The 22619-nt window shown below is 37.6% G+C and overlaps 3 protein-coding genes and 1 long non-coding RNA gene across 12 annotated transcripts in view; 1 reads left to right on the top strand and 3 right to left on the bottom strand.

The window, feature by feature from the left end:
• The window catches only part of LOC138191024 (uncharacterized), a 7440-nt gene extending 7064 nt beyond the window's left edge, over positions 1 to 376 (bottom strand). Inside the window, exon 1 of the long non-coding RNA XR_011177253.1 lies at positions 65 to 376. This is a non-coding gene — a long non-coding RNA (uncharacterized lncRNA). The remainder of the gene's footprint in view (positions 1 to 64) is intronic.
• LOC124219740 (glucose dehydrogenase [FAD, quinone]) lies at positions 331 to 12388 on the top strand. 5 transcript variants are annotated; one of them, XM_069136429.1, is made up of 13 exons: positions 331 to 875; positions 1269 to 1327; positions 7833 to 7904; positions 8081 to 8280; positions 8450 to 8561; positions 8639 to 8773; positions 8866 to 8978; positions 9101 to 9268; positions 9548 to 9701; positions 9984 to 10144; positions 10229 to 10406; positions 10559 to 10763; positions 10868 to 12388. In XM_069136429.1, the coding sequence occupies exons 2-13, from the start codon at positions 1324 to 1326 to the stop codon at positions 11070 to 11072; spliced, it is 1707 nt and encodes a 568-aa protein (XP_068992530.1). In that variant the 5' UTR covers positions 331 to 875; positions 1269 to 1323; the 3' UTR covers positions 11073 to 12388. The 5 variants fall into 5 exon arrangements, with proteins under 5 accessions (XP_068992530.1, XP_068992529.1, XP_046483741.2 ...); XM_069136428.1 differs by having other exon boundaries at positions 331 to 791; XM_046627785.2 differs by lacking the exons at positions 331 to 875; positions 1269 to 1327 and having other exon boundaries at positions 7608 to 7904.
• Rint1 (RAD50 interactor 1) lies at positions 3455 to 7401 on the bottom strand. The gene is made up of 12 exons (XM_046627783.2): positions 7137 to 7401; positions 6765 to 7003; positions 6458 to 6631; positions 6160 to 6294; positions 5803 to 6064; positions 5459 to 5684; positions 5091 to 5256; positions 4852 to 5017; positions 4551 to 4771; positions 4310 to 4475; positions 4081 to 4214; positions 3455 to 3803 (listed from the first exon to the last, which is right to left on the bottom strand). Exons 1-12 carry the CDS (start codon positions 7263 to 7265, stop codon positions 3626 to 3628), a joined length of 2196 nt encoding a protein of 731 aa, XP_046483739.1. The 5' UTR covers positions 7266 to 7401; the 3' UTR covers positions 3455 to 3625.
• On the bottom strand, positions 11148 to 22468 carry LOC124219746 (forkhead box protein J1-B). Of its 5 annotated transcripts, XM_046627805.2 has the most exons (5): positions 17334 to 18983; positions 17216 to 17268; positions 16051 to 16302; positions 15195 to 15373; positions 11148 to 14592 (listed from the first exon to the last, which is right to left on the bottom strand). In XM_046627805.2, exons 3-5 carry the CDS (start codon positions 16274 to 16276, stop codon positions 14215 to 14217), a joined length of 783 nt encoding a protein of 260 aa, XP_046483761.1. In that variant the 5' UTR covers positions 16277 to 16302; positions 17216 to 17268; positions 17334 to 18983; the 3' UTR covers positions 11148 to 14214. The 5 variants fall into 5 exon arrangements, with proteins under 5 accessions (XP_046483761.1, XP_046483760.1, XP_068992539.1 ...); XM_046627804.2 differs by lacking the exons at positions 17216 to 17268; positions 17334 to 18983 and adding an exon at positions 22095 to 22468; XM_069136438.1 differs by lacking the exons at positions 17216 to 17268; positions 17334 to 18983 and adding an exon at positions 20762 to 21089.
• Between the last annotated feature and the right edge of the window lie 151 nt (positions 22469 to 22619).

Consider the following 22619-nt stretch of genomic DNA (forward strand, 5'->3'; position numbering starts at 1 on the left):
GCCTCCGTTTTCCTCCCTTATGCACCAGCTATTATAGTTATATTACGCAGCTGTATGTACATACCAAAATTCAATCATTTTCCAACTATAAATTTGAATTTTATTCATAGATTTGCATTTACGTTTCAGTTTTATAGAATTCGCTAGAGTAGGTACTGTATTTATACGAATTTAGTTTATATACAACTTTTGACCTTGGGCAAACTGTAGTATATGACGTTGACAACGTATGTGAACGTGCTTCCATTTATTCACTGACATAGGTATGAGTAGTTATGCATCAGTGCATTTTTTATAGTATCGCTACCGAACAACGGAGGGTGACGTACCTCGAACCCAGTCATCTGATTGGCTACCCTCAACTGATGGCGGGCTACACGCGCAGCAACTTCACACGACTCAAATAATCGCCACATCTTTCAGCATTCGTCTGTCACCGATCAACTTTGAAAGTTCGTTCGAGCTCCGTAAATCTAGTGCGTGTGGTATTTGCTATGCTGTGCAAGTGTAATTGGAGGCCCAAATCCTTTTACTATCGGATTAATCAAAATAGATATTGTGTCGAGGAATGTTGTATCCTGAACTGTGCAAATAGGTCTTTTCACCGTATCAAAAGACGAAATAAATTTTGGTTCAAAAAGAACGTTATTGTGTTTGGTGAAAAACTTTATTATTTGTACGTTTTGTAGTGCGAGGGGAGACATTTTTTGTACTTTTAACATGTCTTGTGTGTGAAGTGAGTGAACCACGGAGCGAACAACGATTTCCGAGCGACGGCCATCTTGCATAAGGTAAGAAACTAGTTTGGACCTGTTGAGACGTAAGGTGCAGGGACCTGTTGTGTCGAGTTCGGCGGGTTCGACTTTGCAGGTCAGGTGATACAATGATTTATTTAAAATTTCTTTGACCGGTCAACTTATACGTTACGAATAGTCGTAATTTTTACTTACGTGAATTATGGTAAATACGGTACGTGTCGGTAAATGTAACTACTGGATAAAATTGCAAACTGTACACCTATGTATGCACTCGTATCTAGTATAGTCTTATGCTTGGCACGTCAAGTTTAAAATTGAGTCTTTGTGAAAATTTCATGATTATTTTATAGTCGAAAATTGTCAAACATTCCTACAATCCCAGTTTGAAGCATTTGTCAATGAAGCTAGCGATTAAAATTTACCAATATTAAATTATGCGTGCAATCATGAACATCAACAAGATTTCCAACTTGTCAATAGAGTCGAAACTGATACTAAGATTCTTTGCAGATTGAAGGACAAAAACCGATTGAAGGAACAACGAACATCCTACAAGTATTCTGCGATGGGTAAGTTTTTCCTGCTATAAAATATTTCGACACTCTGCCACTTGATGGACTGACGAAAGTAACAAATTAGTGAGTTTTTCTGAAAGTGCCGTGTCACATTGACGTCACAAACTTCAACCTGGCTAGTTTTTTATATATGATTAGATTTGCCTGCAACTAATGTATCCCAATACTTTGGAATATTGGTCTTTATAAAATGTGTATACCTATACACACACATATATCACGTATATATGTATATATATATCTGAAGTGACAAGAATCTGTACAAAATGGCTACCGTTCAATTGGCGTGACGGCACCACGATTAATCCAATCCAGTGTATATATATATATATATATATCAGTGGTCGTGTTGGTGTCCGCAGCGCCCACTGGTGGCCGCGAGCCAAACTTTTGAAAAGGGCTGAACTGTTTCAAATTTGATTGAATCTTTCACTCGTGAAAGCGGAGATGAGGGCCGTCTAGACCAATCAGAAGCCAGCTGTAAACGAAAAATCCTTTCACGGGTGAAAAGCGCCATCTAGACAAATCAGAAGGCAGCTTTAATCAGATATTTAACACGAAACTTGTAATGTCAAACATCTGTTGCTGCTTTTGCTGTACATACATGGATGAATATCGCGGTTGCCACGTCAGGCGAATATAATAATAAGTCGGGGAATCCCTTGTCGGACAATGTTGAATTGATTTGTTATGTTCGTATTATTTATAATTCAATTCACGAACTTGAATTTGTACGTGCTGACTGATTATAACTCATAGCATTTTTTTGCACTTACCAAGCATGTGTCGAAATTGTATTATTAGAACGAGATAAGACAAGAAAACAGATATTGTACATATTTTAGAAGAAACAATGTTTTCTCTACTTTCGTTCTTCAAAAAAAAAAAACGCATCGAGACAGTGGCTGAAGTGTTGGATTACACAGTCGCCGAAGATGCTTTCGAAACATTGGTCGTGAGCAAAAATATCAAGCCGGTGAGATGCGCTCCAGTATTGAACTTGCCGTATTCATCATCTCAAAGTGAACCAGTAACGATAAGGCTAGTCCAAGGCTCATCAGATTCAAAATCTGCCAAGGAAAAAACAGGAACTTGCAGTCAGCCTCTAAAAAAATCAAGCAGCAGAGAGGCGCGATATTCTGTTTCAAATGTAACATCACGGAAACAAGAAGCCATATCTGTTCCACAATTTCATGAGGCATCTTCCTTGCGTGCAGAACAATCGCTCAGAACTGATGTCGCTAGGTTGTATCCAGATTTGAAATCTACGGGTACAAAGGGATGTTCTCAAAACGTGCGAACCGATCCTGGGACTCTTTCAAAAAACAAAGAGAAATCCATACACGATATTGCTGATGAAATAAAGTGCGAGATTCAACAGAGAATCATTTTTTCCAGCGTGATAAAAAAAAATTTCGAACAATTCAAAAACAACACTATTAAAGATGTAACAATAATGATGTCAATACTCACCAACTCGTCGAAATTGGACTATAATTTTGACAAAGAATTAAAAGTGCAAAGTGATTATTCCCATGTTACAAAATACATCAAGTTGCAATCATTCAAAGATGTTCAAAAGCATCATGAGAAACTTAACGAACCTACAAAAAGACAACGGGATGATCCAGCGTTTCCTAGTTATTTTAAAAAATTACGCTGCTACAAGGGAAAAAAGAGTGATGTGGTTGACTGTGACTGACGAAACTTATCTGCTAAAAATTTGTTTACACAATTGTTCGTACTTAAAAAACACCACATGCCAAAATTATTCTCTGCCTTTTTATTGATGGTATGAAGTGTTCTGATAGTTTAGAAAAGACTGCAAATATTTAGTTTAAAATCAAGACAATGTATTATGAATTCGCAAAAAAAATTGCATTACTCTATATTTTAGATAATAGAGTGCAATTTTACTATTAGTTGATTCCATATGCGTGAGAGTCGTTTTTGATTTGGAATCTTGCGAACATATTGATTAAATTTGCGGCATACGACTTGCTATTCGAATGACAGAGAGAAAGCTTGATTGTCGTGTGGTCCGAAGTCGTACTATTGTTTGAATACGTTTACTTATGGATAATTGTATTATTTAATAATAGAAAGAAAAAAAAATGTATCTACGCAGAACTTGTTTTATTTTTTTAATGTTTAATATTCATATATAAAAGAAAAATTTTCAAGTTAAATCGTAATTATATTATTGTATACCCAAGGTGTGAGAATATCTAGGCTAAGCTTATTTTTCTTTATCTATTTACAGTGGAAAATTTATTTTCTCCATTTCGTTAGTTATTGCGAACTTATATCAGTTCTGTTTCGTAGTACTGTTATTGCTATGTCTTCTGTCATTTTATAAATTCCAACATCCGCTAGTACTTCAGCTGTATCTTCGTTACCCTCCAATGCTTCTAACAAGAGCATCGCTGAACCTAAAGCCATGTTTAAAAGAATCGTGGCCTCCTTGATCCTGTGCAATATTCATAAATTAATACAATCACAGAATAATACTAGCGCAAATAATAGATTAATAGATCAAAGATTGATGTTTGAAAAAAGTTCAAGTTAAGAATAAGTTTCAAAATAAGAATCTCTACCTTGGCGATTACAGACTATGTAGCTCGCACTTTCAGTATTTCATGGGGATTAAGATTATTAGGCTATTCGGGTCGTTAGCACGTACATCACTACTACAATCTACTGTTTTGGTTTCCGGACATAACTATTGAAGGTTTGAGTATACTTACAGCGGAAAGTAAGCTTCTGGCTTGTTTGTATACAAACCAAAGAGCGGAAGGAGATTTCTGACAATATCATATTGTAATTGAGCAGCTCCCCCAGAGTTGAATTGATTGACCACAGCAATCTCCTCTAGCAAATACTGAAGAAAAAAAATGTCGATTACGTTAATCAATTTTGTCATCTTATAGAAAAATCGTGCACAATGTAGCATAATAAGCTAGGTTTGTAACCTACTTGATCGAGTTGCGCCGCAAGATTCTTCCAAGTCTTGTTAAACAACGGTAGTGCAAGAATGTCTTGAAGTGTGTTAAGACGAGCAGCCAGCTCTTGAAACATGGGACAACCACTCGGGGTTACGGATAACGACGCCAATTCTTTTTCTGATTGCATTGCAAACCATCTACAATCAGTAACTAGGATTAGATATTCAGGGTCAAAAACTTTTATTGTTGCAAGTTGATGTATTTGATATTACTTGTCAGTTCTGTACGGTCTGCTTTTAGCTTTCACATCCAGTGCCACAGAGTTGCTTATTTCGTTCACCAACTCGCGTTCCAACCTTTGTAGTAATGCGAGAGCTTCGTCGAATACAGAATCATCTTCGTCCCCAGGATTTTCAGAAGTTTCAGCCAATTTCTCTACAGACAATTCTGTTACATCTGATTGTTTTTTGAAATAGTGAAGCTGCAAGAAGTGCTGAGAACAGAAAAACAAAACTCAAGGTATTTTACTTGTCTGTTCTTGCACCGCTTGTTGCTTTTCACTTCTTCACTTACAACAGTGGCACCCCATTCTTTGAGAACACTAGATACATAGTGCAGTGTATTCAAAATTCGAGGCATGATAGAAGTCAGCGGATCTTCATAATCCTCGTGCAGCAATTGCAGCAATCGAACACGCCAATCGTCCACCAGTTCTAGCTGTAGTTCGAGAAATTGTAACCTATTGGGTGAAAAAATTGATGGATTGTTAAGGAGGATGTAACAAAGCAAGAAAGTTGATATTTATGACTCACCTGTGACCAGGTTGTGGCAGATGACTATATCTATCAGTGATAGTCATTAGAAGAGTGAGAAAAGCTTCCGCACACTCCGTTACTTTCATGTCGTCTATATCTGTACCCATTAATCTTTCCCATGCGGTCTCAGAGCTCAAAATAGCGTCCATTTTTTCCGTTGCATCTGCAATATAATATTCAAGTCACAATATACGTAATATTTAATTTTTAACACACTTTAGACATCTTGCAAGTCGATTCGTTTACACGAAAGTTACCCTGATTCAAATAATAGTACATTAAGAATTCGTTTTACATACTCCATGGAATATAAAAACGTCTAAGTGTAGAAAAATATTGCTCATTGTCGGTAGAGTAATGCTTACATTTCTTCTCCATATTAACCCATTTGACAAAAATCTGTGCTTGAGTTAGTACAAAAACGGTGGCTGGTTGACTAGCTGGATATAACAACGTGTCTCTTAACTCTCTTTCAAAGCCTAGAGCCTCGTCGATTAGATGTGCGAAGAGAGCATCGTCGTACTGCATGTTGGGTAATTCGGAATATAACTTTTCCACAGCAAGTTGGACCAGCCCTCGCATGAATTCAACCTGGATAAATTATTTATGAAAATGGAACAAAGAGAAAATTAACTGTGAGTTTTTTTTCTCACGAGAATCTAGCCTTTGTTTTGTTATTTAAACACATTTGAAGCGAACTTCTAAATACCTTAGCATTGATGTGATCAAGTCCCAAAGAATTTGCGATTGGTTGAACATTCATCCTCACCCATTCGGTGTGATCTCTGATCCATGTAAGTATCTGAGTGAAAAACCACTCAGGTTTGTCCAAACGGTTAGTTTGTTTTGCACCTGTGAAATGGTATATGAATCTACGTCTAAGGGGACGAATCAGCAGTAAGATTGGCAAGCTCACTGGTATAAAATCGGTTAGAAGCGACGAGGTAACCGCAGGTTTCGCTGTTTCTTCTCTATCCGTCAATCTGAGTTAAGGATCAATTTCAGAGTTCATAGGGAAGTTACATGATTTCGAGCTACATCAATTAATTCTTGATGCAAAGGATACGGTAGCTGCAGTTGCAGCAAGTATTCCGTAACTGTGCTGAACCTTGCCATTGCATCTAGCGAAGGAGTAGTCGACAAATTCAAATTGCTGCCACAAAATGGCCATTTCAGTGCCTTCAGAATTTCGTTGTATTCTCTGTAAAATTTTAAGGATTGTAGAAAAGTAAATACCATGGAGCTGTGTTACCTTGATCGAATAATCGATGATGATTTTGCCTCCATTTTTTTGACCAAGGTAAACATTTAATAATAATAGGTATTCGTGCTGTTTATTCAAACAATAGCTCGCCTGTACTTACGCTGTAAATTTATCTTTGAGATAATTATGCCAAAAGTGGAGAGTGTCGTGTAGATAAGTTACAAGATGATGACAAGTGGACGATTGTAATTGTGAATTTCTTTCCGTCAAGTTAGCGTACAGAGTTATCGTCAGCTTGTCATCCTTTGCTAATAGAGAACCCTCTATTTCATCACTGTAAAATCAATGATTTTTTCAGTTAGTCGACTGTATAAAGTACAAGAATTTGGAAAAGTTGTATTAGTTTATCGAACGTCGAGTATTTTCTCATCGAGTCAGAGTGTTAAAGCTAAAGTATTGTTTTGTACCATATATCCTCGATGGATTTGACCAAGTACAAGTACGACAACGCTCTTTGTAGCTCTTCTATTTTATCAACATTTTCTCGAATCCCATCAATTTTGGAATCCTGCTGAAGCTGTTCAATGAGAACTTGTTCCAAATCATTGCTGATTTTTACCAATTCTTCTATTTCATTGTTTATCCTATCAACTCCTTCTATAGCTGCTTTAACCTTTGACGGAGCCTCCGTTGATGCCAGCGACAGCTTACACATGGCAAAAAAATAAATGAGAATATTAATCAGATATAATTAAATATGTAGCATTTTCTGTTAAATGATTATTTTTTGAATGATTTCGTGAATGAATATTGAAGTAAGATACTCAATTTTGACTCACCGATTTTTCGATGTTATTTCTCTCGTGTTGTAACCGCTCGTGTAGTTGAGGAATTTTTCCAAGGTTTTTTAAATCCGAACCCAATTCGGCATTGAATTCTTGTATGACTTTGACCTTGATTGGATCCATGATTCTTATCCCAATTATTATCACGTATCATAGCTCGAACTTTGGCTGAAAACGGTATAATTTAGCTTTCGAAAATACCAAGTTACGGTATGTTCGACATATTGGCTTCGTTGACGTTTCACGCATCAGCGAAACATAACCTAACATAACCTAACCTCTGAACTTAAGTTTCATTCTACGTGTAATTAACCTAACCTAACCTAACATAACATAATCTAACCTCCAAATTTACATTCCGACCTATGCCTAATTTAACTTGAAATTTTGCGCTTCATCCAAATCCGTCGAATATCGATGATTAGTTCACATTGTTTTATACAGTTTTATTAAGCACCTTAAATGATGCGATGCAAATTTACTTTTAAGAATTTCACTCACGGTGACAGTTTTTAGGACAAGCGTGCAAAGATTGGAGCCAATTATAACATATATTTACAGTTTATGCCGAGAGAGCATTGAACTGTTTTGACACTTGTTTTTTCGAAATGATTTTCATACTCAAGTACTCCGTTTTTATTATTTACGGAATTTTGATATTTTTTTTTGTAAATTATCTCAAATTTGCAGATATTTATGATAAATACTTCAACTGGTCCTACAATGATATGGAGAATTCAAAACTCTATGATTATGTTATCGGTAAGTTCTTTCTTTCTGCTGTTTCAATCAGAAAGGAATTCTGAAAACATTTATTTAGTTTCTTAGTTTACACAGAATATCTCCTCTTTTATTTATCACAATTTGATTATCCGTCCTCCCAGAGCTCGAGTTCTTTTGCCATATGCATTATTCCAACGATTCTTTAAACATTTCAGTCGGTGCTGGCAGTGCTGGGTCTGTAATAGCTGCCAGATTGTCCAAAGCTGGGGAGAAAACTTTGCTATTGGAAGCAGGTGGTGCAGTTCCTCCATTCTTGAATATCCCTGTACTAACTCCGTTATTGCAACAGTCTGTCTTTGACTGGCAGCATGTGACCGTTCCACAAAAACATGCTTGCAAAGGACTAATCAATAATGTACTCTTCCTTCAGTCGTGGTCAATTGATTCTTTCTCTTCTTCTCCTCGGAATACTTTATTCTGACACTTGGTTTACTTGTTATATATCATTCGATTCTTAAATATCGTGTTCAGAATTGTCAGAATATTTGTTAATTAAATATTGGATACATGGAATTATATTACAGCAAAGCAAGTGGCCGATGGGAAAAATCTTAGGAGGATCGGGTAGACTAAATTATATGGCTTACGTTCGTGGTCACATCGCTGATTACACTAATTGGTTCCCCGATCTTGAGGGTAAAAACTTATCACTGTGACTTTATTTTACGTGAAAAATAATTAAATAATCCTGATGAACTTTTCAATCACCGCAGAGTCCGTAGACAAAGAAACCAGTTCTTTGAATGTACATTGTGATAATTGGTATACTGATTTGTCGGACGCTATATTGAACGGAGCTGCAGAACTGGGACAAAACGTTGGAAATATAAACAGAGATCTAAACATTGGTTAGAACCGTTGAATACTAAAGAAAACAGAAAAGAAAATGATGCTTATTCTACTTACTGGTTGCTTTTTTTTTTCTTCATCTTTAAATCAGGATTCATGAAAGTGGAATTGACCTCAAAGGATGGAGAGAGATGGAGTACCGACAGATTGTTACACAGGGATATTGAAAAATTAACTGTCATCGCTAATGCTCATGTTAATAAGGTGATGAGACACCATTTACATCAAACTAAAAAGTATCTTTGAACAGTTGATAGCCATTTTGCTCAATGTCAACATCCTAATCATCGATATCGCATGTAATCATTTAAATTTCATTCCTAAAGGTTTTATTGAAAGAAAAGAAAGCCGTTGGAGTTGAATTTGAGAAACTGGGTACTCAGCTAAAAGCCTTCGCCACAAAGGGGGTCATACTCTGCGCAGGAGCAGTTGGCACTCCAAAGCTATTGATGCTGTCTGGAATAGGTCCGAGAGACCATCTTAAAGGTCTAAAGGTTACCGTTGGTTCAATTGCTTGTCAAATTTATTCACTCATCTACTCCAAATGTAGTCAAATCAGATTTCTCTTCTCTCAAATCACTTGATGTGAAAAACAATACAGCATTATTCGGTAACGCTGCTCTTCATCAAGCGAACAATTATCCACTTCAAATAGAGTACCTTATTCCCTACAATTTCCATGTTGATCCTTACTTAATGCTCTGGAGTATCTAATCATTGAGGAAACGTAGAGAATATTATTGCAAATACAATTTCAACCATTTGTAACACAGATCAAGGTAGTGCAAAATTTACCCGTGGGTCAGAATTTGGTGGATCATATTCTTACTGGTCTCGATTTGGTCGTGCTCAATACAACCTTACCACTGAACATATTGAATGTTCTAAATCCTCTGTCAGCATTCAACTACTTCTTTCACGGCAAAGGTATATATCAGTATGTGACATTGAGGTATTGCTTGTACATGTTAATTGAAACCATGCGCAAATGTTAATCGGTTTTTGAAAAACAAAGTCAGTAGCGTTTGTTTTCACATCTTCCACTCCAAAGGTCTCACCTGAGTATTGGAGTATGATAGAGGTAACAACTTATAATCAGAACTGATCTAAGTGGTGGAAGTTCTGAAAGTAAATAATCAGTTCGTTTCTCAAGCAGGACTGGAAGAGTCTCGTTTGCGTAGCAAATGAAACTGTGAACTATTCTTCCAGGGCCGTGGACATCAGCGGGTATCGAAGTTGTCGGTACATTGCACAGTACTAAATCAAATCGAAAACTAGATCCTCCAGATATACAATTGATGGTAATGCCAGTTGGAATATCTCAAGACGGTGGTATAGCATTGAGAAAAATCATGGGCATATCAGACGAGGTAAATTATCCCTGCGAGGTTATTCTTTCAATTTCTTGAGAAATATTTGTAGGGTTACAGCGCTGAAAAGTTTCTCTTGTTCAGGTATTTCGTGATTATTTTTCTCCACTGACTCACGAAACAGCTGTCAGCATATTACCGGTTTTATTACATCCAAAAAGTTCCGGGGAGATCAGATTACAAAGTTCTGATCCAGCTGCTCCCCCCATTATCGATCCAAAGTATCTTTCCGTTCAGGAAGACGTGGAAGTTCTAATAGACGGTGATTATAATATTTTTCAATCTTCGTGGATGCTGATTGAAGAATGATCTTCTAAGATTCTCGATTTTTTATCATTTCATAAGTCTCTTTAAACTATTTTTGTTTGTAGACATATGATTCCGATTGTGTCGAGATCTCTTGTGTCGTTTTAGGTATACAATTCGTGAAAAAATTGATCAGAACAAGAGCGATGCAGAAACTGGGCGCGACTCTTTACACAAAACATTACCCAAGCTGCAAGGAATTTTCATTTGACACTTCAGAATATTGGGAATGTTACGTCAGACATGTCACTTTGACATCTTATCATCCTGCAGGAACCTGTCGTATTGGTAGCGTTGTAGATGAATTTTTCAGGTGCGTTGAGGTTGAAGAAACTTTATTCATCAGGATCGATTAATCTTACTAATTATATGTAATTGAATGACAGTGCGTTAGTGAATCAGAGTTGTATTTTTCAGGGTCTATAGTACTGAAAATCTCTACGTAGTTGATGCGTCGGTACTTCCAGTATTACCAAGTGGCAATATCAATGCCGTAGTTGTAATGTGCGCCGAAAAAGCAGCTCGATTATTGATTAACAAAAAGTTTCTGAAGCAGAGATCGCAGTGTCATATGACAGATTTTATCCAATACTTATTCTACGCGTCTCAGGTCAAGAACTGAGTCTTAGATAGTTTTATTAATTTTTAGGAATCAACATGCAACTGTAAATATTATAATAATGACAGCTATAATCAATTCACTTCTACATTTTGTATATTATATTCTCATCAGATACATGGTGGAAATTGTTAACATACCGCATTGAGCACTTTTACAATAATAATAATAATAATAATAATATTAATAATATTAATAATAATTCATTATCGTAAAATTACAACGTAAATATTACAACCTGCACCTTTAGTGGTGATTTCGTTATTTTTCTTCAATACACCTACACCCATAGTGTGTCTATTGTATTACGGAGACAAATGATTTGATTTATCGTGTTGCCAAACATCGAACTTGTCAAAGATTGAAACACGTTTGTGTCATTACGATAATACAATGCTTGCAGCATAATGACTTTTCTTTTGAGCGAAATATTTTCACTAGATTCCAAGACGGATTGCATATAGAATAGTTATTTTTGATAAACATAGTAAAAATTCTTATCCGAATCTCTTCATTAATATTGCTTTTTCAAGTGGGTTTAATACGATGATATTGAATATACAGTATTGCCTTGTTAAGAATTGAAGAAAATTATCGTACGTGATAATGGAGACTCAAGGAACGAGAGACAAATAAATTCCTCAAAAATATAAATCATGCAGGTGTTGAATACCCAAGGGTCGATAATCCACATACTATAATATATATATATTAAAAATGTTTAGTATATTAAAAAGAAAATTCAGTTGACCAGAAATTAATTCTAAAATATTATACTACGCAATAATTATTATTACATTGTCAAATTGCTATATAGATTATAAGGCCACTAAGTAATTATTAAATGATTTCTTTCTATTCTTTTTCTTTTATTTTCTTTTTCTTTTTTCCTTCATTTGGTTCACATTATTTTCAAGGCATAAAATGGCACACGTTACATTGTAGGGATATACGTATAATATAGTATAATAGTAAAATGTACGTTAATTTATCCTGTTTGTTAATTAAGTACAATCTTTGATCTCAAATGACTGCAATATTATTCTTAAATATTAATTTATAAATATTTTTATCGCTGGACGGATTCTTAAAGGCGTGAACTAGAGCGCAAAAACACACACCAATTCAAATAATATCACACCAATGTTATCGCTTCAATGAAATTATTACCTATACATGTATATTATACATCTATAATTAAAAACATAAAATTCATTGTCATTATTATTCTTACTATTATTATTATTAATATATTGTATGTATGAAGGTATTTGTATATATTCTCTTATCTACAATAATTATTTGGATGTTGAAAATGATTATTGAGCAGATCTAGTTTGTATGACATGAAGTTTCAATTCGAACGTGTTCAATCGTTAATTATTATCAATCTTCGTATTTTTCTTTTTCGCTTTCATTTTGCACTTGAATCTCAAACTTGAAAGAACAAAAAATTAATAAATCAAATCAAGTGATTAATTATATTCACTTTATCGAACAGGTTTACACATTCTACATATATACCAAGGTATGTGTATTGTGTATACATATACTGCTGGTTACATTAACAACGATCAAATATATTATCTAATAATACTTGATAATATGAGCTGGTTACACATTTTCAACATCCAACTCTATACATGTGATATATTCAAATTCTTTTGAAAATATTTTGCAAAAAATGGGAGGGGCTGAGATCCTACAAAATATTCAGACAACTTTTTCTTTCTCCCTCACTAGTTTTTTCTTCATCTTCTTCCACGTTGTCGAATAGTCGTTAATATTTGAGCATCATTTATCTGACATTACATTCCTATAGAAGCAAATCTTTTCTTTTTTTTACAAACCGAACACATCAACCACCTGTCATTAGCATATTTCTCTCACGAATCAATAATTCATTAATTTCAAATCTAACGTAAGTGATTAATATTAAAATCGCATTGAGCTTTTATTAATTAATTCATACTTTAGAGGGTTCTTTTTTAATTTCAATAACATAGAGTACACAGCGAATGTTCATTCCGATTATAAGGCATATTACACTTCTATGCTACATGCTATTTTAATAACTGTGATATCTACATAACAGTTATTCATGCAAGTGTAGCGAATTTCATTATATCTATATTGATAAATGCAAAAACCATGTCTTATCGTTTCTTGGACGGATTTCATTGCTTGAATTTGAGTTTTTTTTCCGCGTATTGTTTGGGTCAGTTCTACTGCAGTATGCCTAATTGTATCTACACTAATTAAAGTAAGAAAAAAATTCTATGGAAATAACTAAAGACTGTTGTTATTAAATTCTCTTTGCAAAATTTGTTAATATTTGATGAAAATAGTTTGAAATTTTCACCTTCATCACCGAACATCACTTTAGATGTTACGCAATATTTAAGTATATACACCGGGACAATCTTTTGAAACTTGAAAATCAACCGCACATGCACCAAATAATTCAATCTCATTGGTCGGCAAAATCTTCCCGCAGCGATATTCTTGTCTACGATGCAAACGGGCCAACGTACGCAAAATATGAACAAACGCTTGAATTTTCAAAGAGCATAAGCATTAAATTCCGACCGTTCTTTGAAAAATCAACGTTCCGACTCGACGTCAAATGCTTCGCAAACCTTTCTGAGTCACTACCACAATTATGTGAGATTCTAACCTCGAAAATTCGTATCAACTACATCGCCGCCAGAAACAGTTTGACGGCTGAATCTCGGGATGGCCAGCCTGCACGAACAAACTCGCGTATGCACATTTGATTTTCAAGTTTCAAGAGATTGTCGCGGTATAAAATGTACGTCGAAATTCCTCTCATTCGCGAATATACAATTTACCTGTGCAAATCACTCGAAGGATCGTCGTGCATATTAAAGTTGGATACAAAAAGGTTGTCTGAATATTTAATGCTATACATGAGCAAACGGTTATAATTAATGTTGTCAGCGTAAATTTACCGCGGGATATTTCTTGAACGATACATCGTATACACCGGGTTATTTCTCGGTAATTTCGAGGAGTCAATCCCCCTGCATTTCGGCAAGTGAGACAACCGTGAAGGAAATAACCCGATATAATAATTGTATGGAGAAGGAAAGAAGTAAGAGGCAAAGAAGAAGAAATATGATGCTTACAAGGAATCTAGTAGAGAGTCGAGAAGATCAAGCTGATTCTCGTCCCAGCCGACGGTTGCGATCAGAAGTCCTGTGAGGTCATCCTCGCTCAGACTGACTTGTGTCGATTCGGGGACTTCCGGCAGGCTGTCTGGAATTGGGGGTGAAACGCTGCTCGGTGGAGTTTCGTACAAGGCTACAGGTGTCAAATTTGTGGTTGGTGCCGCCGTTTTAGTCGTGCTATTTCGGCGGGACGAGACCCGCCTTCGGGAACGTCTTCCTTCCTCTAATCTCTCAAGATCCAATTTCCAAAAACCTCCTTTACCCGGCTCGTCCTTTGATCGTGGCAGCTTCACGAAACACTTGTTCAACGATAGATTATGGCGGATTGAGTTCTGCGAAAATAAACAACAAACTTTCAATTACTCCAATATATCTTAATGTAGTTCTCTCATAGGTATGGTTATCTTAAGATGATGTTATCGTCAGTCTTTTCATATTCATAGTCAGATTCATATATCGGTCGTTCTGACTGTTACTTACGCTTACGCATCACTGACGTAAAAAGACAATGATAGCGTCATTCTAACATACAGTGACGAATACGAATCTTTAAAAAAAGTTTTATTTTACGCAACAATTATGATGTCAGAAATTGTATTCCTGTAATTCGATCACCACTTATTTCAGAAATCCATTTCCTGCCGTTATCCTAGCATGGAAATAAAAGATTTTGGATGTTTTAGTTCGGCATTGCATGTAAAATTGCGCTATCAGCATCTTTTTTGCATTAGGGATGCGCAAGTATATTTAACAGTAAAAACAAGTGATATTTCACTTGGTCGGTAAACACTGACTGCAGCATCCTCTCAATAACAAGTTTTTCTCAATTTTGAACATTCTAGAAATCCGAGCAACTGCTTTCCGTCATCATTTGATTGGGATGAATTCCAGAAGCGAATGGACAAGATCGACAAGATAATATTGACATACGAACCTGCCACGCGGGATCGGCATGCTTGTAGTACGTGAAGTTTTCTCTTATCCATCTGTAGATACTCGATAGTGTCAGTTTGTTATTATTAGCCCTCATCGCCAAGCAGATTAATGTTGCGTATGAGAAGGGAGGTTTAGCATCCGAGTCGAGACGGTACTTTTCCGCATTTTCAGCCAGATCTGAAACGAAACACATATATCTCTTCTATAGCGTGATGCATATTTCAGTTTCAACCTGAGTTGTACCAATTTTCGTCGAAACTCATAATCACGGATTATGAAGAGAAGTTAACACTATTGTTAAGATATATTTTATTGCGTTTTATGAGCGCATACAATTTCCATATGCACCCGTCAAGATCGATTTTGAAGTTTCACAGGTTTAACGGTGACTTTCTGTACCACGTTTGTATGAGAATTCGAAATAGAGTCTTGTGGATTTATCTGGAAATTGCCAATTTCACAGTCTTGATACCGAGTTGAAGTTCGTGACCGTGTAGATACTATGATTTTTTGATTTCGTTGGATGGCGGTGAGGGTTGGAACGATGCACATTAAGCAATCAATTTTATTTTCTGCACGACGTTTCAAACTTAAAAAACACTGTAAAGTATTTAGATGCAATAGAGATAAATAATTACCTAGCTGTGCAATATTCTTAACGTGACAGTTAGTGAACAAGTGTAAGTCATATAACAATGTGTTATTATTTATGTTAAAGAAACCTGATGATGATAGGCGGGGCCTGCCGAAACGCCGTACAGAAAATAAAATTGATTGCTTGAAGCGCATCATTCCAACCCTGACCGCCATCTCACGAAATCAAATATTCATAAGGCTTGATAATCTTTGCATACCTAGCTCAGCTTTAAGCAATGGTGACATTTTCTTTGGTGCATGCTGAGCGATCGGAGGAGGCGAAGGCGAGCATGGTGGAGTCGGTAGATTTGAGGCACTTGTGATGTCGAGTGATTGGAGCCAGGAAAGGCTCGTGAGCTCTGCTTCTACTCCGTAGCTCTCCGTATCCATATTTTCTGACAGTGATCCTTCATCCGAAAGGCCTTCGATAATGTCAATTCTCATTTTTACCGTGTCATATCAGTGTCGGCCTGTACAGACACACAAAATCTTCACATTAATCCCGGGCTCAGGTAGTGACGAAAGTACTGATGGTTAAATTATAACGATCTATACTTATGACACAAACTTTTTTTCTAGTTACATCTCGATGTTATTCCAAGCAGAGAGTGAAACCCCAGAAAAATCCGAAGCTTTTCGTATAGGATAAAGATAAAATAGGTACATTGTAAATTACTTTGCCGATTCGTTTAATATCTTTGAAGCTACGAATAAGAGGGCAATGATACCTCAGCCTGACCAACGTTCTTTATTCAGACTGATCAGGATCGTATGCTTGACGAGAAATTGAATGCGGTTAATTATCGTTAATTAATATCAAATTAACAACTAGATATCTAAAATCAACGTTATTACAGCTCTTTATCTTCGAACCTCCATTATATTTAGGTTTCTATTCGATCACGAGAGTGCATTCGCAATCGAGACGTAAACTATGCATAGATACATACAACGAATTTACAGAAAGTGTACCTTATACTTAGAACGGCAACGCATATTTAACCCCGTCAATAAAACGAGTTCTATTACGCGTACAGAACCGTCACAAAACGCATGCCCCGGTTACACGTAACACGTGAATTGAAATTAATTTTATATACTGTAGTACTTCGATTCCAACGTCGGTAGAATGGTCAATTATTCAATTCGAACTTAAAGTACCAACTCCTTGCACAGCGCAAAAAGACCCCGATCTCCTTTACACTCAATGTATTATCGGACTGTTACAATCGCATCACGTCTACAGAACGGTATAATGCGTGTTTTCGAGCATTACAAGCATGAATCAAAATTAGAGAAACAGATCGCGATGCGGTCGACGCCTTTTTGCGAAGCGCGAAAACTACCATAAGAAAAAATAAAAAGAAAAAAAAACTTACTCACCGAATCAAAAGTCCTCGTCGGACTTGATCAGCACACCGTGATGAATGACCGATCTGAGAACCGATCTGACGAATAAAAACGCATCCGATTCTCCAGTGGTGACGTACGAGAGACTTACTTAGACGCGCAACTCGCGATGGACGCGGCTTCCAGATCACGCGGTATCGCCGACTCAAACGGAACTCCCGCGCGCAACCCTCACGGCTTCTACCGTTACCCGCACCTATTTGTGCGCGCGTGCGATGGACAGGTGCGCGAGACCAGGAGCTGCCCTAGCCCTGCCTTCCTGCTTGCGTCGCAGGTGGACCTTTCGCCATCCGACCACCCGTCACCCTCAGCCATAATTTCCCAACCCCGAGTTATCCCTACCGGAAGTTCCGTTGCTCGTGCCCCGATTCCGAGCGTAACGTTGAGCCTTAGTCCATTCTCAACGAGGTGAACGACGAATTCGAACTTCGAACGTTTTTGAATTTTATTTTTTCAAACAAAGACGGAAGGTATAGATGTTAATGCTTTCACTAAGATTTGAGAGTGACAAAGACAGGCACCAGGCTGAAGTTTGTAACGTTACTGTAATGATGCATGTTTAGTAAAAACTGTTATTTTGCAACTTTAGGATTACCTGAAGTTTAGCAAACTGTTAATACAGAATCAACAAACCGAGATTTTGTAAACTAAACTTCTTCTGTTATTCCAAAGGTGAGAAACAGTAATTTTTTGTTTCAATGTTTCGATACGTTAACGTTACTAACTTCAGCCTCGAGATTAATCTGCCTGTCTTCGTTCTGTGAACATTTTGGAGAAAACTGCAAAGTGCCTTTTACTTGCATTCACTCTTGGAATAAATTTTTCTACGATCATCACGAACCGGCTTTGAGTAGGTGACTAATTATAGTCGATATCACACATGCAGTCGAGTGTGCAATTAGCATTGCATGAGCTGAAAGTGTGCTTGAGGCAATTTGGAGGTCCGATTTCGAACTTGATCTTTAAAATCGTAGCTGTAAATGGTTTCGAGCTATATAAGATACCCTTAAACGATGTTATATCGTATGCAGATGGAAGTTGGATAAATCGAAGGTCGCGATGAAATTTGAATTTCGAACGTTGATTCTCTAGTCGTTTCTTCCAGATATATCAGGAGATCGATGAAAGAAGTGTCATTGAACCGTCTCTGCGGCATTTCTTATCTCAACGAACTCGGATAGGACTTAATAGCTTTAGTTTTTCCAAGATTCCCGATAAACTTGAGCATTATAAATTGCGCGGTAGGCATTTCTAATTTTTTACCCTAAAAAAATCTGGACTGATCCACTTTGATATTATCGCGTAAAAACAGCGAAACGAAACAGCCTGCGCAGCAGCAACTGCACGAATGGTGTTACAGCGTTCCAAACATAAAACAAAAGTACGTGAAAATGAGGGGGTGCATAACATAAAGTGTTAAAACAAGAAATCCTGCGTGCTGCGTTGATACATCTTAAAGGTCGGCGCACAGGGTTGGCAAAGGTTGGCAGGGTTTGTTCAAGGGGTTGGCAGTATAGCGGAAAACTCCTCCTGTGGGTCGATGCCGGTACCGAGAGAAAGGAGTCAGGCAAGGCTGCTGACTGACAATGAGTTCCCCTTTGCTCTTCGTGTCCAATTTTCGTATTCCCATAATTTATTTGTCCTATTCAGAGTCATTCGAACGTTCAGCCGTCTCTCAGAAATAAAATAAAAAATGAAAATGACCGAATCACATCTTTTTTCAATTACAAAAAAGTGCAAAAGATGTGTGCAGAACAATCAATGATCAGGTTTAAAAATTTTCTACAGTTTTTCTAGCATTTTATTCTACCGCGTGAATTAATTTCGAATTATAAACTACTGACGCGTTTATCACGCGAAAAATCGTTTAAAAAGCGTTTCTATAATTGTACAATCAATTGGCCGGATCTGCACGTATGGGTACACTTTTTTTGGATTTCACAAACTTTAGTAATCCTGCAGATCTTCGCAAAACGTGCGATTCGCCATCTGTTTTGACTGTGGTATCAAACCATGATTAGTAATGAGAAAAAAAAGGCATATCTCGGTTCACGGTACTGCGGCATTCATGCGTGCAAAACTCGGTAGAAAAAATTTGAATAACAAGTCTGCGAGACACTGTATAAGTCATATAAGTGAGAGTACATGGCAGTAGTAATAGTCATTTATTCTAGTATAATAATATGAGCGTGCTGAACTGGCGTGTTTAAACTTGTCTCACAAATATAGACATGGTATTTACGATGTGCGAGTATGAAGGAAAAATGAACACGTTTTACTGATAAACATAACGACATTTTCGTCTGTTCTCAATGGTACAGAAGGAGAAAAAATAGTTCCTCAGCTCATGTATCATTCGGAAAAATGTAATATTTACTATGCGCTCATGAATTGGTATGCTGAATTGGTACTTTGCTCGGTATACTGTAATGATTATAATTTAGTAACGTTGGCATGACGAGATATCAGGGAAAAAATCATTATTGCGTAATTTTAAAATGACTTTCACGAAGTTGGTTTACTAAATTTCAGACATTCCTAGAGTTGCGTAGTAAAGATTTTTCCTCAACATGCATCGTTACAGTAACGATGCTAACTTCATCCTTATCATTGATGATGGTACATAGGTACTGTATAATCCCGGTATTCGTAGACGCGTGATTAATTTTCGGCAGTTTCATCGTACTCTTGATTCCATTTTACTTAACCTTCACATTTGCGCTTCTGCATTGATATTGATCAATTTCTCCATTTGATTATGTATTTTTGAATATGAAGTTGCCATTCATGCCTTTTTGGATACTTCTGAAACGGTGATCGAGAGGATCGAGAATATTGCGCGAAGAAAAGAACGTCGGTAAAATCGACTGGCGCTCAATCGATAAATTTTGAAAATTTCCACGGTACTTGAGAGCGTATTAAGGAAAGTCGATTAGGTAAAGCCGCTTAGTGCTGCAGCAGCAGCACAGGTGAAAAGGTACCATTTGGTACTGTGCAGGGGTCCCGGTATCTGTTTGTTCAAAGGGGTGCGAGGCATAAGGGCTCGAAGGCTTTGAGTCTTTGGGGGTGAGTGGCTATTTTGTCCGGCAGAAACGGCCGGATCGTTCGCGGGTTGGCCAGGCCGCGTGTCCGTCTGTCAGTTCGACACCAACACAACTTGACACACACTGCCGTCGAGGTATATATAGAGAACGATCAATAATCTCCTGGGAACATCCCCCTGTGCCCAGTTCTGTAGCACCTGCGAGGGTTGCGTCAGGTTGACTCATTGTGCCGGTAGTAATTGAACAGGTTCTTTTCAATCGGTTGCTATTTCTCATCCACTTATAAGGTACCATCGATTTATCGAAATGAGGATTTCACTACCCCCTTGAACTTTCAGCATGTTCGATCGTTTCCAGGCTTCGTCAAATTTTCGGATTCGTATTTCGATTCGATTCTCGGTTCGAGGATCGTTTGGGTAGGAAAAAAAAGCTCATTTTTTCTGGGGTTCAAGCGGCACATCTGGAGTATATGTACCTGCTTGCAAGCACGTCGAGGTGATCATCGGGGACCTGAGAACTGCTATAGGTCAAACTGACTCGGATACGTGGACGTATTTCACTGGGCTGTGAAGTCCACGTAGGTATATGCATGCATACCTCTACAGCCTCTGACGTATTACGTACGCATCACATATACTTAACCGTGCCAATGACGAATCGAATCGTAGGTAGGTACACGACGCAAGCTTCTGGGAAGTAGATTTGCAACGCGGCAAAGCCGGTCACGAGTTTTACGGTGATTAAAGGGTTGGCGGAATTGATAACGGTGGATGATTCAACCTTATTTTTAATCCGATCATTTCGAAGAAATTTTTAATTGATGGAAATTTATGACTAAACTATGGCGGGGAATTTCACAAACACGAACGATTGTGATCTGTTGCGAGTCGTTGAAAAAATATGATTAGATTTGAAATTTTACTACATCTTCATTAATTTTGTAATTTCATTACTTTCATAATAAACCATAGAATAGTTTTGTTTCCATATTCAAAACCAAATGAACAATTATAATTGTACAACTTTCTTGAGGTAAGGAAATTGAATTGTCTATGACGCAAATTAGGTATATGAAGCAACACCTTGACGGTGAAAAGTGGGTGCTGATTCTTCCTGAAATTTGGGAATATAGTTGATCCTTGATTCGTCAAAGCAATCCTTATACGAGCTTCGATGACTCGTCTTACCAAATTGATGAGAAATCATCGGTATTTTTACAAAATTGTAAATCGATACAAAAGATTTTCGTTTTTATCAGGCGGGGGATGAATTTCAAAATTGTTATTCTACATTTTCACTTTTCGTGTTCAGTGATTGTTGACTACATATCAACGACTTCTGTTATATAAATTTGCAAAGGTTTCTTACTCTGTACGCCCTTCAGAGCGTAATGGGTCTGTCTAACCGACCGATAATGGAGATATCGAGGTGATGAGAAAGTGTGCCGGACATTGAGGATGATTACAATTTATTTGTCTACTATATGACCTATTAGTGCGATAGTGTGGTACCGGCATCGTTGAACACGAATGTGCAACAATTGATCATGCAAATGAATAAGTGGCGTCATTGATGTGCGAGGTTGACGTTGACGTCAACCGATTAAAAGATCAAGGACCCTTTGGAGCGGAAAGAAATGATCCGATCCCCCCATCGCGTGACGGTCGGTTGATCAAATCTCCCCTTCTTTATCCTCTCATCGTTAGAAATTGAAAGTAAAAAGTGCACAGCAACGAGCCGAGTAAGGCTGTTAATATGATCGAGTCGATGAAAAATCTAACGACTGTAATTTTCATCCGCTCACTCACCTTCGGATAGCGAGCGCGATCTTCGCGGAGCAAAACCAACACCCTCGGTGGTCTGACACACCAGCGGAATACCAAAGATGATCCTCTGGGTCCAGGATCGATATCTGTAAAGCGCGTAATTCACACGCACCACTTCTTCTTCACCCTCTGGGGGTTTTAATCTATTCTTACTGCTAAGTTTTACTCTGTGCAGCTTGTTCTCACGCAGACAACGCGATAAGGGCGTTTTGCCTGCAGGCTGCTTATTCGACTCGCGAATACCGCGGCGAGCAACGGAACGACGACAGCGTTCTACGCTTCTTCTGGTTCACCGCTTCGCGCACCTCAATGAATCGGCGGGCGGCGGTCCCCTTGGGACCAGCGAACCTACCACCTCCTGCCTCCTGCCTCTCGTCCGGCCGCCATCTTCTTACTTGGCGGCGGTGGCGGCAGGTGTATAGCTACGGTGAATATTGATTGGAATTCTGTCACCCTGTTCGCCGGCGCTACCTGCAGCACACGCCGCGATCATGTCTCCTCCTCCAG

This window comes from Neodiprion pinetum, chromosome 5 (assembly GCF_021155775.2).
Source record: "Neodiprion pinetum isolate iyNeoPine1 chromosome 5, iyNeoPine1.2, whole genome shotgun sequence".
Classification (NCBI taxonomy): domain Eukaryota; kingdom Metazoa; phylum Arthropoda; class Insecta; order Hymenoptera; family Diprionidae; genus Neodiprion; species Neodiprion pinetum.